Below are 19,362 nucleotides of genomic sequence, written 5' to 3'. Positions count from 1 at the left end.
GTTTTCTTAGGTTCATGATCATGTGGAGTCACAAAATAAATATAAAAATTGAAAACGGAATCAAAAACAGCAGAAGAAAAATCACACCCTGGAGGAAGCACCTGTCTGGCGTTCAACGCCAGAACAGAGCATTGTTCTGGCGCTGAATGCCCAAAATGGGCAACATCCTGGCACTGAACGCCCAGAACAAGCATGGTTTTGGCGTTCAACGCCAGAAATGGCTAGTAAATGGGTGTTGAACGCCCAAAATGGGCACCAACCTGGCGCTGAACGCCCAGAGTTGTGTGCAAGGGCATTTTGCATGCCTAAATTGGTGCAGGGATGTAAATGCCTTGACACCTCAAGATCTGTGGACCTCACAGGATCATTTCAAGATCTGTGGACCCCACAGGATCCCCACCTTCCCTCCTTATAATCCTAGTTTTTTTTCACATCTTCTTCTTTATCTATTCCTTCTTCTTTTGCTCGAGGGCGAGAAACATTCTAAGTTTGGTGTGGTAAAACAAATATGTGAAGGATCTATAGCTCAGTGGTAGAACATGTGGCTGCAAATCAAGAGATCCCTGAGATACCTCAGGGGATGCACTTCCCTCCACATAATTATTGGAAGCAACTGAGGATAGAAATACCAAAAATCACTAGGAATCAAGCCACAAAGGCAAGGAAGAGACATAAAAGAGCTCAAGAACATCATTGGTTCCTCAAGAAGAAAATGCCATCATCACTAAGGTGGACTCGTTCCTTGTTCTTACTTTCTCTGTTTTTCGTTTTCTCTATGTTAAGTGCTTATCTATGTTTGTGTCTTCATTACATGATCATTAGTCGTAATTAGTGTCTATTTTGATTTTATCCCCAATTAAGTTATAGTCTATTTTTCTCATCATCAGCAAACATGAATAAAATAGTAGATCTTTTGAATAAGAGGCAATAAAATTTCGAGTTTTTAATAAGAAAAATTCTAATTAGTAACATGTGGTGGCAATGCTTTCTGTCTTCTAAATGAATGCTTGAACAGTGCATATGTCTTTTGAATTTGTTGTTTAAGACTGTTAAATATGTTGGCTCTTGAAAGAATGATGAACATGAGACATGTTATTGATAATCTGAAAAATCATAAAAATGATTCTTGAAGCAAGAAAAAGCAGCAAAGAACAAAGCTTGCAGAAAAAAAAAATATATTTATATATAATAAAATAGGCGAAAAAAAATAATAGAAAGAAAAAGAAAAGGCAAGCAGAAAAAGCCAAAAGCTCTTAAAACCAAGAGGCAAGAGCAAAAAGCCAATAACCCTTAAAACCAAAAGGTAAGGGCAAATAAAAAGGATCCCAAGGCTTTGAGCATCAGTGGATAGGAGGGCCTAAAGGAATAAAATCCTGGTCTAAGCGGCTAAACCAAGCTGTCCCTAACCATGTGCTTGTGGCGTGTAGGTGTCAAGTGAGAACTTGAGACTGAGCGGTTAAAGTCAAGGTCCAAAGCAAAAAGAAGAGTGTGCTTAAGAACCCTGGACACCTCTAATTGGGGGCTTTAGCAAAGCTGAGCCACAATCTGAAAAGGTTCACCCAATTATGTGTCTGTGGCATTTATGTATCCGGTGGTAATACTGGAAAACAAAGTGCTTAGGGCCACGGCCAAGAATCATAAAATAGCTGTGTTCAAGAATCATCACACTGAAATAGGAGAATCAATAACACTATTTGAATTCTAAGTTCCTATAGATGCCAATCACTCTGAGCTTCAATGGATAAAGTGAGATGCCAAAACTGTTCAGAAGCAAAAAGCTACTAGTCTCGCTCATCTAATTAGAATCTGAGCTTCACTCAAAAACTCTGAAATATTATTTATTCTCAACCTATTAGTCTCCTATTTTATTTGTCTAGTTGCTTGAGGACAAGCAACAGTTTAAATTTGGTGTTGTGATGAGCGGATATTTTATACGCTTTTTGGGGTTAATTTCATATAGCTTTTAGTATGTTTTAGTTAGTTTTTAGTTTATTTTCATTAGTTTTTAGGAAAAATTCATATTTCTGGACTTTACTATGAGTTGTGTGTTTTTCTGTAATTTCAGGCTGAGCAAAAATCTGATTCAGGCTGAAAAAGGACTGCTGATGCTGTTGGATTCTGACCTCCCTGCACTCAAAGTGGATTTTCTGGAGCTACAGAACTCGAAATGGCGTGCTTTCAATTGCGTTGGAAAGTAGACATCCAGGGCTTTCCAGCAATATATAATAATCCATACTTTGCACAAGGATAGATGACGTAAACTGGCGTTCAACGCCAGTTCTCTGCCCAATTCTAGCGTCCAGCGCCAGAAAAGGATCAAAAGGGATTCGACCCTTACTCACGTGAGGTATTACTTGGACGACCCAGTGCACTTGCCGGTCAGTGGTACGAGTTGTGAAAAGTGTGATTCACAATTCGTGCACCAATCACCAATTATGAAGTCATGAGGATAACCCCTCATAGACTTCCATTCTCTAGGCTTCCGAAGTGGTGTTGAGCTTTGATGAGTTTCTGGTGGTCTCACTGTTTCAGTTTCTCGTGTCTGCTCAGGAGATAAAACGGAAATATCTCCTCCAATCTGACGAGACAAAACTGGACTGGCAGATTCTTCGTTTTGAGCAGATTTGGGATTTTCTTCACTTGTTCCAGCCTCTTCACCATCTGAATCATTATCTATCACAGCACTGGGAATTAAGTTAGAATCACAAAAAGTAACGGGTATGGATTCCTCTATGGTTCTATGCTCTTTGAGATAAATTCTATAAGCCTTGCTTGTGGTGGAATATCCAACAAACACTCCTTCATAGGATTTTGGATCAAACTTTCCAAGGTTTTCTTTATTGTTAAGTACAAAGCATTTGCATCCAAAAACATGAAAGTGCTTAAGATTTGGAGGGGTTCCTTTCCATAGCTCATAAGGGGTTTTCTTCAACCCTTTTCTAATAATTGTCCTATTCAAAATGTAACAAGCTGTATTCACAGCTTCTGCCCATAAAAATTTAGGGACCTCATTCCCACAAAGCATAGCCCTAGTCATCTCTTGAAGGCTCCTATTCCTTCTTTTAACCACCCCATTTTGTTGGGGGGTTCTAGGGCATGAAAAGTTATGAGAAATTCCTAAGTCATCACAGAATTTTTCAAAGTCTTGGTTTTCAAATTCTCTTCCGTGATCACTTCTTAAATGGGCAATTTTTAAATCCTTTTCATTTTGAATTTTCTTGCAAAGAGTGGAGAAGGCATGAAAAGCATCATTTTTATGAGCAAGGAACAGTACCCAACCAAATCTAGAGTAATCATCTACCACTACAAGACCATAGTGTTTACCTCCTAAACTTTGAGTTCTTGTTGGTCCAAAAAGATCAATATATAGCATCTCTAATGGCCTTTTGGTTGAGATTCCATCTTTAGGTTTAAAGGAGGATTTTACTTGTTTGCCCAATTGGCAAGCATCACAAGTAAGATCCTTATCAAATTTGATGTTTGGAATTCCTCTAACCAGATTTTTCTTAACAAGCTTAGAAATTTGGTACATGCTTGCATGACCCAACTTTCTATGCCATAGCCATTTTTCAGATTCAAGAGATGTAAAGCATGTCACATTTTGTTCTTTTAGGTCCTCAAGAGTCAATCCATACACATTATTGCATCTTTTAGCTTCAAATAAAATATCCCCAGTTTTCTCACAAACAACTAAACAAACAAACTTCCTAAAAATAACCTCAAAGCCTAAATCACATAATTGACTAACACTAAGTAAATTATGTTTCAAACCATGTAGAAGAAGAACATCATTTATACAAGATGAAAAATTTTTACCAACTTTCCCAACAGCCACTATTTTTTCTTTTGCATTATCACCGAAAGTGACAAGTCCTCCATCATATTCATCAAGCTTTATGAAGAAGGTTGTCTTTCCGGTCATGTGCCTAGAGCATCCGCTATCCATATACCACATATTTTCTTTCCGTTTAGATGCTAGGCACACCTACAAAACAAGCTCAAGTGACCTTAGGTATCCAAATTTTCTTGGATCCTTTCACGTTAAACCATCTCCTATGTCCTAAGCCATTGTAATAAAAAAATAACTTTACAAACTTTATCACCAATCATTCTTTCACCAAAAAAACATTGAATAGGAAAGTGTCCATTTCGATTACATAGTCTACAAAATCTTGGAGTTGCTGTTTTGTTAAAGTAGGTGGGATCTTGAAACCTTGTATCATTAGAGGATGAAGCAAAGTTTTCAAAATGAGATTTTTCAGCAGATTTATAAAACCCTAACCCAGCCTTATCATAAAGAGGTTTTTGACTAGCCAAGATTTGATTCAGATTTTCATAACTTTGAGTGAACTTGGCTAAGTCTTCCTTAAGCCTCTTAACTTCGTTAAGCAACTCTTCATTTCTTTTAAAACAGTCTACATATGCAAGGACGGAATGATCACTTTCACAGCTCTTAATTTGGGCTTTTAACTGCTTATTTTCTTCAACAAGATCACAAGCAGTTTCGGCCTCCCTCACTTTTTCTTTAAGAAAACTGTTTTCAGCTTTAAGAATGGTGATTTGTTGTTAAAGTTCTTGATTTTCCAGCAGAAAACATCTTATTTTTTCAGAAAGGTGGTCTATCATAAGATGAAGATCTTCAGTGTTAGGGTTATGAAAGACTACCTGATCTATGTGATCTGCCATGAGACAAGGTTGTGACTTGGTCTCAGATTCTTCATCATCATCATCCGAGTCATTTTCCAAATCTTCCCATGAAGCCATCAGTCCCTTCTTCTTTCCTCTTTTTGGCTTATCTTCCTTCTTTAACTTGGGATAATCAGATTTGAAATGCCCCATTTCCTTGCAATTGTAACAAGTTACTTTGCTAAGGTCTTTCTTCATTTTCCTTGAGCTGCTGCCTTTGCCTTTGAGCTTCATCATTTTCCTGAATTTTTTGCAAACAACACAAATTCATTTTCAGATGAGTTATCACTGGATTCATCATCCAGAGGGTTAGTGACAGAAGAACAAGCTATTCCTTTCTTTTTTGAATCTTTTTTTAAGTAGGTGTTTTCAAAAGCAAGTAAATTTCCTCTCAAATCATCATAAGTCATAGAATCAAGACCACTACTCTCAGAGATAATTAAAGCTTTTGTTTCCCACTCTTTTGTGAGACATCTCAACACTCTTCTCACTAGCACAGATTCAGGATACTTGATTCCCATAGCATCCAAGCCAACAATAATGGTGTTGAAGCGTTCAAACATCTCATCAATGGATTCTCCTTCCTTCATTGCAAACATTTCATACTCTCTGTTTAACATATCAATCCTGGTCTTTTTCACAATGGTTGTTCCTTCATGAGTAACTAGGAGTTTATCCCAGATTTCCTTTGCTGTTGTGCAACGTGATACCCATCGGTACTCCTCAAAGCTGATAGCACAGTTGAGCAGATTGATAGCTTTGGCGTTAAGCTCCACCTTTTTTCTATCTTCATCCGTCCAACTTGCTTCTGGTTTAAGAGAAACAACTCCTTCGGCACTTGTAACAGTTGGATATTGAGGCCCTTCCAGGATGATCTTCCAAAGTCTGTAATCCACTGCTTGTACAAATATCTTCATCCTCTCCTTCCAATAGGTATAGTTTTTTCCATTGAAAAGAGGGGGTCTGTTGCTTGATTGTCCTTCGGTCAGATTGTAGGACACCAAACTTGAGCCACTATTTTCTGCCATGAGGATCTTTACTCCAAGCTGCAAAGCTTGATCTCTTTGAGACCAAGCTCTGATACCAATTGATGGTTATCAGTGGCTAAGAGAAGGGGGGGTTGAATCTTAGCCCCCCTTTTGCTTGATAATACTTGCTGACCTTTGAAACCAACTTTGGAAACTTTTTGTCTTTTTATCTCGTGACTAGCCACGAGACTTTTTCTTTTGTCTCGTCCCCAGCCACGAGACTTTTCTTTTTGTCTCGTCACTTGACACGAGATATTTTTCGGTTTTAGCTCCTGTGCAGTCAGAACAAAAATGGAGAAGAGAAGAGAGAAAGTTACACCCAGATATATCCTGGTTCAGCTGCTAAGTGCAGTGCAGCCTACATCCAGTCTCCATCACAAACATGATGGAATTTCACTATAATCTTCCTGATTACAATCTGTAAAGTGCTAACCCAACTTACAAGGGGATTCCCACAGAATCATGAAACATAACATAGATGAACAAATGAACTCTAAGGACATTGGTATGAGAAATTGTGATCATCAACAATGGCGCCAAAGGACTTGGAGCTCTTAAACGTGAATCACACTTTGTCACAATTCCACACAACTAACCAGCAAGTGCACTGGGTCGTCCAAGTAATACCTTACGTGAGTAAGGGTCAATCCCACGGAGACTGTCGGTTTGAAGCAAGCTATGGTCACCTTGTAAATCTCAGTCAGGCGAATTCAGATGGTGATGGAGAATTGATAATTAAAAGATAAATAAAACATAAAATAAAGATAGAGATACTTATATAATTCTTTGGTTGGAATTTCAGATAAGCGTATGAAGATGCTTTGTTCCTCCTGAACCTCTGCTTTCCTATTGCCTTCTTCCAATCATTCATACTCCTTTCCATGGTAAGCATTATGTTGGGCATCACCGTTGTCAATGGCTACTTCCCGTCCTCTCAGTGAAAACGTTCCAAATACGCTGTCACCGCACGGCTAATCATCTGTCGGTTCTCGATCATGTCGGAATAGGATCCATTGATCCTTTTGCATCTGTCACACACCCCACAATCGCGAGTTTGAAGCTCGTCACAGTCATCCCTTCCTAGATCCTACTCAGAATACCACAGACATGGTTTAGACGTTCCGGATCTCAGGAATGGCCGCCATAATTCTAGCCTATACCACGAAGGTTCCAATCTTAGATTAGAAACCCAAGAGATACGCATTCAAGCCATTGCTAGTAGAACAGAGGTGGTTGTCAGGCACATGTTCATAGGTGAGAATGATGATGAGTGTCACAGATCATCACATTCATCAAGTTGAAGAACGAATGAATATCTTGGAGGCTTTTGTGCCAGTTCTGGAGTTAAACGCCAAAATTCTTGAGCTGACTTAGAACGCCTGTTTGGGCCATCAAATATCAGGCAAAGTATGAACTATTATATATTGCTGGAAAGCCCAGGATGTCTACTTTCTAACGCAATTGAAAGCGTACCTATTAGGCTTCTGTAGCTCCAGAAAATCTACTTTGAGTGCAGGGAGGTCAGAATTCAACAGCATCTGCAATCCTTTTTCAGCCTCTGAATCAGATTTTTGCTCAGGTCCCTCAATTTCAGCCAGAAAATACCTGAAATCACAGAAAAACACACAAACTCATAGTAAAGTCCAGAAATATGATTTTTATTTAAAATCTAATAAAAATATAATAAAAACTAATTAAAATATACTAAAAACATACTAAAAACAATGCCAAAAAGCGTATAAATTATTCGCTCATCACAACACCAAACTTAAATTATTGCTTGTCCCCAAGCAACTGAAAATCAAATAAGATAAAAAGAAGAGAATATACAATGAATTCCAAAAACATCTATTAAGATCAGTGATGCCAAGGCATCTTAGGCTAGTTTTACTAGCATTTTTCTGTTAGTTTTAGTTGTTTTATGCATTTTCTTGAGCTTAANNNACGACTTTAACCGCTCAGTCTCAAGTTTTCACTTGACACCTTCACGCCACAAGCACATGGTTAGGGACAGCTTGGTTGAGCCGCTTAGGCCAGAATTTTATTCCTGTGGGCCTTCCTATCCACTGATGCTGAAAGCCTTGGATCCTTTTTATCACCCTTGCCTTTTGGTTTAAAGGGGTATTGCCTTTTTCTGCTTGCTTTTCTTTTTCTTTTCTCTTTCTTTTTTTTTTCGCATATATCCTTTTTTTTCTGGAAGCTTTTCACTGCTTTTTCTTGCTTCAAGAATCACTTTTATGATTTTTCAGATCATCAGATAACATTTCTCCTTTTCTCATCATTCTTTCAAGAGCCAACAATTTTAACATTCATGAATCAACAAATTCAAAAATATGCACTGTTCACGCATTCATTCAGAAAAACAATAGCATTGCCACCACATCAAAATAATTAAACTGTTTTAAAATTTGAAATTCATGCACTTCTTTTTCTTTTTCAATTAAAAAAATTTTCTTTTAAGAAAGGTGATGGATTCATTTTCATAGCTTCATGGTATAGACACTAATGATCATGTAATAAAGACACAAACATAGATAAACATAAGCATAAAAATTCGAAAAACAGGAAAATAAAGAACAAGAAAATTAAAGAGCGGGTCCACCTTAGTGATGGCGGCTTGTTCTTCCTCTTGAAGATCTTATGGAGTGCTTGAGCTCCTCAATGTCTCTTCCTTGCCTTTGTTGCTCGTCTCTCATGGTTCTTTGGTCTTCTCTAATTTCATGGAGGAGGATGGAATGCTCTTGGTGCTCCACCCTTAGTTGTCCCATATTGGAACTTAATTCTCCTAGGGAGGTGTTGATTTGCTCCCAATAGTTTTGTGAAGGAAAATGCATCCCTTGAGGCATCTCAGGGATTTCATAATGAAGAAATTCCTCATGCTCTTGTCCATGAGTGGGATCTCTTGTTTGCTCCATCCTTTTCTTAGTGATGGGCTTGTCCTCATCAATGATGATATCTTTCTCTTTGTCAATTCCAGCTGAATTGCAGAGGTGACAAATAAGATGAGGGAAGGCTAACCTTGCCACAGTGGAGGACTTGTCCGCCACCTTGTAGAGTTCTTGGGATATAACTTCAGATCGGTTGCTAGTAGGAATGATTGAGCGTTGGATGAACTCCAACCATCCCCTAGCCACGGGCTTGAGGTCATGCCTTCTTAGTTGAACCGGCTTCCCTCTTGAATCTCTCTTCCATTGAGCGCCCTCTTCACAGATGTCCATGAGGACTTGGTCCAACCTTTGATCAAAGTTGACCCTTCTAGTGTATGGGTCTGCATCTCCTTGCATCATGGGCAAGTTGAATGCCAACCTTACATTTTCCGGACTAAAGTCTAAGTATTTCCCTCAGACCATTGTAAGCCAATTCTTGGGGTCCAGGTTCACACTTTGATCATGGTTCTTGGTGATCCATGCATTGGCATAAAACTCTTGAACCATTAAGATTCCGACTTGTTGAATGGGATTGGTAAGAACTTCCCAATCTCTTCTTCAGATCTCATGTCGGATCTCTAGATATTCGCCCTTTTTGAGCTTAAAAGGGACCTCGGGGATCACCTTCTTCTTGGCCACAACTTCATAGAAGTGGTCTTGATGCACCCTTGAGAGGAATCTCTCCATCTCCCATGACTCGAAGGTGGAAGCTTTTGCCTTCCCTTTCCTCTTTCTAGAGGTTTCTCCAGCCTTTGGTGCCATTAATGGTTATGGAAAAACAAAAAAGCTTTAGCTTTTATCATACCAAACTTAGAAGGTTGCTTGTCTTCGAGCAAAAGAAGAAAGAAGAGAGTAGAAGAAGAAATAGAGGAGATGGATGGGGCTTTGTGTTTCGGCCAAGGGGGAGAAGTAGTGGTTAGGTTGTGTGAAAATGAAGGAGTGAAGATGGGTTTATATAGAAGTGGAGAGGGGGGGTATGGTTCGGCCATTATGGATGAGTTTGGGTGGAAAAGTGGTTTGAATTTGAATGGTGAGGTAGGTGGGGTTTTATGAAGGATGGATGTGAGTAGTGAAGAGAATGGTGGGGTTTGATAGGTGAGGGGTTTTTGGGGAAGAGGTATTGAGGTGATTGGTGAATGGGTGAAGAAGAGAGAGAGGTGGGGTAGGTGGGGATCCTGTGGGGTCCACATATCCTGAGGTGTCAAGGATTTCTCATCCTTGCACCATGTGGCGTGCAAAACGCCCCTTGCTGCCAATCCTGGCGTTAAACGCCAGGCTGCTGCCCATTTCTGGCGTTTAACGCCAGCTTCTTGCCCATTCTTGGCGTTAAACGCTAGTCTGGTGCCCATTTCTGGCGTTAAACGCCCAGAATGGTGCCAGACTGGGCGTTTAACGCCCATTCTGCTACCCTTACTGGCGTTTAAACACCAGTAAGTTTCTCCTCCAGGGTGTTCTATTTTTCATTCTGTTTTTTCTTCTGTTTTTGCTTTTTCAATTATTTTTGTGACTTCACATGATCATCAACCTATAAAAAACATAAAATAACAAAAGAAAATATAGATAAGTAAAAATTGGGTTGCCTCCCAACAAGCGTTTCTTTAATGTCAATAGCTTGACAGTGGCTCTCATGGAGCTTTACAGATATTCAGAGCAATGTTGGAACCTCCCAACACCAAACTTAGAGTTTGAATGTGGGGGTTCAACACCAAACTTAAATTTTGGTTGTGGCCTCACAACACCAAACTTAGAGTTTGACTGTGGGGGCTCTGTTTGACTCTGTATTGAGAGAAGCTCTTCATGCTTCCTCTCCATGGTGACAGAGGGATATCCTTGAGCTTTAAACACAAGGGAGTCTCCATTCACTTGAATGATCAATTCTCCTCTGTCAACATCAATCACAGCTTTTGCTGTGGCTAGGAAGGGTCTGCCAAGGGTGATAGATTACTCCATACACTTCCCAGTCTCTAGGATTATGAAGTCAGCAGGGATGTAGTGGCCTTCAACCTTTACCAAGACATCCTCTACAAGTCCATAAGCCTATTTCTTTGAATTGTCTGCCATCTCCAGTGAGATTCTTGCAGCTTGTACCTCAATGATCCTTAGCTTCTTCATTACAGAGAGAGGCATAAGGTTTATACTTGACCCCAGGTCACACAGAGCCTTCTCAAAGGTCATGGTGCCTATGGTACAAGGGATTGAGAACTTTCCAGGATCTTGTCTCTTCAGAGGTAATCTCTGCCTAGTCAAGTCATCCAGTTCTTTGATGAGCAATGGAGGTTCATCCTCCCAAGTCTCATTACCAAACAACTTGGCATTTAGCTTCATGATTGCTCCAAGGTACTTAGCAACTTGCTCTTCAGTAATATCTTCATCCTCTTCAGAGGAGGAATACTCATCAGAGCTCATTAATGGCAAAAGTAAATTTACTAGAATCTCTATGGTCTCAGTGTGAGCCTCAGATTCCCATGGTTCCTCTTTACGGAACTCCATGGAGGTCAGTGGACGTCCATTGAGGTCTTCCTCAGTAGAGATCACTGCCTCTTCCTCCTCTCCAGGTTCGGCCATGTGGGTTGTGGTTATGGCCTTGCACTCTCTTTTTGGATTCTCTTCTGTATTGCTTGGGAGAGTACTAGGAGGGAGTTCAGTAATTTTCTTACTCAGCTGACCCACTTGTGCCTTCAAATTTCTAATGGAGGACCTTGTTTCAGTCATGAAACTTTGAGTGGTTTTAATTAGATCAGAGACAATGATTGCTAAGCCAGAGTGGCTCTGCTTAGAATTCTCTGTCTGTTGCTGAGAAGATGATGGAAAAGGCTTGCTATTGCTAAACCTGTTTCTTCCATCATTATTGTTATTGAAACCTTGTTGAGGTCTCTGTTGATCCTTCCATGAGATATTTAGATGATTTTTCCATGAAGGATTATAGGTATTTCCATAGGGTTCTCCCATATAATTCACCTCTTCCATTCCTGGGTTCTCAGGATCATAAGCTTCTTCTTCAGAGGAAGCTTCCTTAGCACTGCCTGTTGCTGCTTGCATTCCAGACAGACTCTGAGAAATCATATTGACTTGTTGGGTCAATATTTTATTCTGAGCCAATATGGCATTCAGAGTATCAATTTCAAGAACTCCTTTCTTCTGATTTGTCCCATTATTCACAGGATTCCTTTCAGAAGTGTACATGAATTGGTTATTTGCAACCATTTCAATGAGTTCCTAAGCTTCTGCAGGCGTCTTCTTCAGATGAAGAGATCCTCCAGCAGAGCTATCCAATGACATCTTGGATAGTTTAGACAGACCATCATAGAAAATACCTATGATGCTCCATTCTGAAAGCATGTCAGAAGGGTATCTTCTGATCAGTTGCTTGTATCTTTCCCAAGTTTCATAGAGGGATTCACCTTCCTTCTGTCTGAAGGTTTGGACTTCCACTCTAAGCTTGCTCAATTTTTGAGGTGGAAAGAACTTTGCCAAGAAGTCATTAACTAGCTTTTCCCAAGAGTTCAGGCTTTCTTTAGGTTGTGAATCCAACCATGTCCTAGCTCTGTCTCTTACAGCAAAAGGAAAAAGCATAAGTCTGTAGACTTCAGGGTCAACCCCATTGGTCTTGACAGTGTCACACCTTTCAGGTTCAGGATCAGCTTGAACAAGTATGCCTTTATCTTTGTTCCTGCTCATATGAAAGAGAAGAGAATAAGAAAGTAGAGAATCCTCTATGTCACAGTATAGAGATTCCTTGAGGTGTCAGAGGAAAAGAATAGAAGGAGGAGGTAGATAGAATAAAATTCGAACATATAAAGAAGGAGGGAGTTCGAATTGTACCTTGAGGAGGAGTGTTAGTCCTTTAAATAGAAGGATGTGAGAAGAGGGGAAGAATTTTCAAAAATAAATTAAAAAGATTTTGAAATAATTAAAAGAAATTTGAAAATTTGATTGATATTTTCGAAAATTTAGATTGGAAAAGAAATAAAGTGATTTTTGAAAAAGATTTTGAAATTAGAAATTAAAAAGATATGATTGAAAATTAATTTTGAAAAAGATGTAATTGAAAAGATATGATTGAAAAGATATGACTGAAAATCAATTTAGAAAAAGAAAGTTTTTTTTTTAAATTAAAGTTGATTACTTGACTAACAAGAAATTAAAAGATATGATTCTAAAATTTAAAGTTTGATCCTTTCTTAATAGGCAAGTAACAACTTGAAAATTTTGAAGTAAATCTTTAATTATATCAAGGATTTTCGAAAATAATAATAAAATAAAAAATGGAAATAAATTGATTTTGAAGAGATATGATTGAAAAGATATGATTTGAAAAAGATTTGATTTTGAAAAAAAATATGAAGATTTGAAAAAAATTTGAATTAAAAACAAAATCTTCCCTCTTGTGTCATCCTGGCGTTAAACGTCTAGAATGGCATCCATTATGGCGTTTAACGCCCAGAATGCTACCTTTTTGGGCGTTAAACGCCCAGTCAGGTACCCTGGCTGGCGTTTAAACGCCAGTTTTCCTTCTTCACTGGGCGTTTTGAATGCCCAGCTTTTTCTATTTGATTCCTCTGCTGAATATTCTGAATCTTCAATTCTCTGTATTATTGACTTGAAAATACATAGTTTTGAAAATATTTTTGAATTTTTAATGATGAGAAATAACAAAAAATGCAACTAAGATCAAATGAACAATGCATGCAGGACACCAAACTTAAAAATTTTCATATAGGAGACACTAACAAATTGAGAATGCACATGAGAAATAACAAAACACACAAAACAAGCGAATTTAAAGATCAGAGCAATGAAATCATCAAGAACAACTTGAAGATTAATGAAGAACATATTGCATGTTTTCGAAAAATGCAAGAAGAATGCAATTGACACCAAACTTAAAAATTGATACTAGACTCAAACAAGAAACATAAATTTTTTTTATGATTTTATAAATTTTTTTGTGATTTTCGAAACTTATATGGAAAAGAAAATAAAGAGAATCAAAACTTTTAATAAGAATTCCAGGAATCATGCAATGTTAGTCTAAAGCTTCAGTCTAAAAAGATTAGACATGTTTGGCCAAGCCTCAGCAGGACATTACATTCAATAGCTAAATTGATGAGAATCAATCAGCTTTTGTGATGATAAGAACATCATCTTGAAACTCTAGAATTCATTCCTAAAAATTCTGAAAAGTACCTAATCTAAGCAACAAGATGAACCGTCAGTTGTCCAAACTCGAACAATCCCCGGCAACGGCGCCAAAAACTTGGTATGCGAAATTGTGATCATCAACAATGGCACCAAAGGACTTGAAGCTCTTAAACATGAATCACACTTTGTCACAATTCCACACAACTAACCAGCAAGTGCACTGGGTCATCCAAGTAATACCTTACGTGAGTAAGGGTCGATCCCACGGAGACTGTCGGCTTGAAGCAAGCTATGGTCACCTTGTAAATCTCAGTCAGGTGAATTCAGATGGTGATGGAGAATTGGTAATTAAAAGATAAATAAAACATAAAATAAAGATAGAGATACTTATGTAATTCTTTGGTTGGAATTTCAGATAAGCGTATGAAGATGCTTTGTTCCTCCTGAACCTCTGCTTTCCTATTGCCTTCTTCCAATCATTCATACTCCTTTCCATGGCAAGCTTTATGTTGGGCATCACCGTTGTCAATGGCTACTTCCCGTCCTCTCAGTGAAAACGTTCCAAATGCGCTGTCACCACACGGCTAATCATCTATCGATTCTCGATCATGTCGGAATAGGATCCATTGATCCTTTTGGGTCTGTCACACGCCCCACAATCGCGAGTTTGAAGCTCGTCACAGTCATCCCTTCCCAGATCCTACTCAGAATACCACAGACAAGGTTTAGACGTTCCGGATCTCAGGAATGGCCGCCATAATTCTAGCCTATACCACGAAGGTTCCAATCTTAGATTAGAAACCCAAGAGATACGCATTCAAGCCATTGCTAGTAGAACAGAGGTGGTTGTCAGGCACATGTTCATAGGTGAGAATGATGATAAGTGTCACGGATCATCACATTCATCAAGTTGAAGAACGAATGAATATCTTGGAGAAGAAACAGACTTGAGTTGAATAGAAAAATAATAGTACTTTGTATTAATTCATGAAGAACAGCAGAGCTCCACACCTTAATCTATGGTGTGTAGAAACTCCACCGTTGAAAATACATAAGAACAAGGTCTAGACATGGCCGAATGGCCAGCCTCTAAACGTGTCTAAGATAGCATAAGACTTATCAAAGATGAAAATACAATAGTATAAGGTCCTATTTATAGAGAACTAGTAGCCTAGGGTTTACAGAAATCAGTAATTAATGCAGAAATCTTCTTCCGGGCCCACTTGGTGTGTGCTTGGGCTGAGCAATGAAGCTTCCATGTGTAGAGACTTTTCTTGGAGTTAAACGCCAGCTTTTGTGCCAGTTTGGGCGTTTAACTCCAGCTTTTGTGCCAGTTCTGGAGTTAAACGCCAGAATTCTTGAGCTGACTTAGAACACCTATTTGGGCCATCAAATCTCGGGCAAAGTATAGACTATTATATATTACTGGAAAGCCCAGGATGTCTACTTTCCAACGCAATTGAGAGCGCACCAATTGGGCTTCTGTAGCTCCAGAAAATCCACTTTGAGTGCAAGGAGGTCAGAATCCAATAGCATCTGCAGTCCTTTTTCTGCCTCTTAATCAGATTTTTGCTCAGGTCCCTCAATTTCAGCCAGAAAATACCTGAAATCACAGAAAAACACACAAACTCATAGTAAAGTCCAGAAATATGATTTTTATTTAAAAACTAATAAAAATATAATAAAAACTAATTAAAATATACTAAAACATACTAAAAATAATGCCAAAACGCGTATAAATTATCCGCTCATCAGACATCTATGGCTTTTTCTTTTAATTTTGCACTCTCTGCCTTTTTCCGCTCTATGACTTTTTCATACAAACCTCACTGTTTGCCTTTTTCCATGAGACTCAAGACATGACAAAATTAAACAGAAAAATTACAAAACATAATACATTGAAGGAGAAGAGAAAAATGTTAGCTTAGGTAGCTCTGAGAATTCTGTGTCTTGCACTCTCAAACTTTCTCCTTGCTCCAAACAATGGCTGTTCTCTCTTTTTATAGAAGAGGGAAGCCTCCTCTTTTGAAGCCAAAAAAAAAAAAACCAAGCCAACTTCTTCTTCTCCAAGAAACATATTCGGTTCGGCCACACAGAGAGAGAAGAGATAACCATGCAAAACCCAACATGTAATTACCTCTAGTCCTTCCTTGGTCAGCACCCTTCATCAATCTGAGTGCTCCATCCTTGGCTTGCTCTCCAAGATGGATTTCTGGCCCTTGATGCTTCATGATGATGATGGCTTCTTCTGCTCCAATCTCTGCCTCTTCCATCACTTTGCCACTCTAGCTACTTCCTGTGGTGGTTGAGCAGAATCAAAGACAAGCCATGCCTCCAAGAATCTCTACCTTGCTGGCCGAATCTTCTTCTTTCTTTTTGAGTATGAAGAACTCGAGATTACCTCACCAAATCTTACCATTTTTGGTGAAAATCTTAGCCACAGCATACTTTTATTTTGTTATGTTTTCTTGCCATCATTGTGATGGTCTTGTAGAGTGTTCTTCTTTCATTTCGGTAGCTCATTTTTGCTTTCATGGTTTGCTAGGTATTGTCCGAAAAGAGAAGAAAGAATGAATGAGAGAGAAGAAACAAATGAGAGAGAAGTAATTAAATGAAGTTAAACCATTAGGTAGAAAAAGTAACTTTTACTTCCCTAGCTTGAGTGGCGTGCTGCACAAAGTAAATCAATCATGTCACTCATAATCTCTCTCATAGTTCCCATGCTATTAATGATAATTGAGTGAATTTGAAATCCATCATGTGGCAAGCTTTGAGATCCGTTAGAAGACATATGGCAAATGATAACATTTGCTTTCCTGATGAATTGTTTTCGGATCAAGCATGAGAAACAATTTTGGGCTTGGAGCATTGAAACTTATTCTGGCCCACATAACAATCAATTCTGCCTCATAACTAAAGAAACATTAATCAAGGCTGAATGCAATTTTGATTTGGGCTTGCACCAGAATTTTTTATTTTCGGCCCAATGGTTTCAGCTACTATGATCACAATAATTTAATACCAAGGCTGAATTGGGCTTGCACCAGAATCTCATTTTCGGCCCAATCAAAAACTGCATCACAAAATTATTAATTAACACATGTTTAATGAAAATCAAATTAATAATTTTGTAATTAAATATTTCAATAACATTTGTTCATCATCAAAATTAAATTGGAGTTTTCCAAACTCATCATAAATAAATTCCATTGCCGGCTTTTCTTCTGAATCCACCATACGAAGCACATGAAGAAGAGGGTAGGCAGCCCTCAAGCAAATTACGACTTCCTTCCAAAATACCTTATCTAACACCACACTTGCAATTATATTTCCATCTTTTGTCTTTGCAAATTTACTAGAAGTCCATTGATCAGAAAGAAACATTCTTATTAAGGAACCTTTGTTGTCATTGAGACATCCCAAAGTAAGGTAAGAAGTTACAAAATGGGTCATACCCGGCCTCACCAAATCTTTTCCCTTAGTGTGGATGTGTAGTAGTGCAATAAGAGCAGTTCTAGGATATATGTAAGTAGTAATCTTTCTACCTTTATAAATTGTGTCCTTGTGAAGTGTTACTTTTTTTTCCAAGTCTTCTAACATTAAATCAATGCAATGTGCTGCACAAGGCGTCCAAAACAACTTTTTCCTCTTTTTCATTAGCATTTCTCCTGCAGCTTTGTAGTTAGCCGCATTGTCGGTGACAACTTGGATGACATTTTCTTCACCAACCTCTTCAACCACATCATCTATCATTTTAAAGATTTTATCATCTGTCTTAGTAATGTGAGAGGCATCAATGGATTTCAAAAAAATAGTCCATTTAGGACTATTAACAAAAAAATTTAGGATGGTTCATCTTCTCTTATCTGTCCAACCATCAATCATTATTGTGCAACCAACCTGCTTCCAATATTCTCTATGTTCCTCTAGTGATTGTTGAACAAGCTCCACGTGTTTCTTCAAAAGAGGCACCCTTAATTCATGGTAGGATGGTGGCTTGAATTCTTGTCCGTATCTTATAGCTTTCTCAAATATTCTACTGTATTCCTTGCTCCTTGAAACATTAAAGGGGATGCCATTATTGTGGAAAAGAGTACTAATCTCTAAACATACTTCCTCTCTCAAATTCTTCTTAAATATATTGTTGATTGTTGTTTGAGTACTAATGCATGTTTTCTTAAATATGTTGCCATTTAGTTCTTTTCCCTTTCTTTTTTCACCGGTAGTGTCAACTTCTTTAGTAGCTTCTCCTGGGCTTGCCCCACCCATGTTTGTTTTCTTCATCAAATTCACTTGCAACCCACTCACAACATCCCACATTAGCTTCTTAACTTCATCACTAACAGTTGTACAAGCCCCAACATCTTTTTGAGTTCCTGCTAGGTGGTGTTTCAATCTATAAACTCCTCCTAAAAAAGTCTTATGACACTATTTACATTGTATCTTCTTTTCATCTTCTCCAACAGATATTCTGTGCTCCCATCCTACATTAGTTCTACTTCCAAGAGCATTCTTAGCAACTTTCCTTTTACAAGCGATTCCAGTTGCACTTCCTAACTGAGAAGCTGGAATGTTAGTCGGATTTTCACTTGCATTAGCTTGAGTCGATGCCATTCCTGTTCAGAAAAAAATGAAAACAGTAAATTCAATATCATAGAAAAAATTCAACAATTTAACAAAAATTACAGAATTGTGTTCAATTTCAAGTACAACCATCCAAGTTCAACAACAAAAATTTAACAATCCAATTTGAACAAAAAATACCAGCATAACAAAATTCAAGAATTATATTCAATGCCACAACAACAATTCAGAGATATAGATATTTATAAAATTATTGGGATATAGGTGACAAATAATGAAGACATTAGTGTAGTAGTGCTTATTACTGCACAACTATTAGTACCGTCATAGTTGCTTATGCTGAAGAATTAAAGATCGAACACATTAGTGACATTACATTACAACATGCACATGTTCCAAGACACATATAATCTAATGTCCCTTATAAGAGAGATAAGAAATTCAAAAGTACAGGACAATAAACAAGATTAATTAACGGTTATAACTTATAAGGTTTGCTTCTTTTATATATCATATTTGTTATATCTACCTTTTAGAAAAGCTTATAAAGTTTGCTAAAGAAAATTAATGGTTTCAGATAAAGGGATAATATATTAGTGTACACGCTGCCAATTGCAGCTTCTTTTTCTATGAACAGAGAAGTCCATGTTGTACTAGCCAATTGCAGCTTATAAGGTTTGCTAAAGAAGATTAATGGTTTCTAGAAATTATTGTCTAGTTTTCTCGAAGAACCTGGCTTTGAATTAACATGATATCTTATTATTAGTCCTGTTTTCGTTGATCAAAATCAAAGTTAAAGTCAAAAGCTTCTTGTCAAGTAATTTGAATTGTTCAACAGTGCAACTTCAACATATATAGCATCTAGGTTATTGAATTGGAAGTAAAGGACACTGTATTTAGTGGATCTAAAAAATTCTGATCTCATAGATTTTAGTTGAATCTTTCATATATGGCACTATTAAGATTAGGATACTTTAATTCAGAATCGGATAGTT

At 37.9% G+C, this 19,362-nt stretch overlaps 1 protein-coding gene across 1 annotated transcript in view; it reads right to left on the bottom strand.

Moving 5' to 3' along the window:
- LOC110270298 overlaps nt 1-17,572 on the bottom strand; it is a 28,975-nt gene extending 11,403 nt beyond the window's left edge. Inside the window, exon 1 of the mRNA XM_021119277.1 lies at nt 16,983-17,572. Coding sequence (XP_020974936.1) covers nt 16,983-17,536 — 554 coding nt within the window. The 5' untranslated portion in view covers nt 17,537-17,572. The remainder of the gene's footprint in view (nt 1-16,982) is intronic.

The sequence above is a fragment of the Arachis ipaensis genome, chromosome B03 (genome assembly GCF_000816755.2).
Source record: "Arachis ipaensis cultivar K30076 chromosome B03, Araip1.1, whole genome shotgun sequence".
Lineage (NCBI taxonomy): Eukaryota > Viridiplantae > Streptophyta > Magnoliopsida > Fabales > Fabaceae > Arachis > Arachis ipaensis.
Note: the sequence above shows the minus strand (reverse complement) of the source record. Positions and strands in the feature narration are given on the sequence as shown.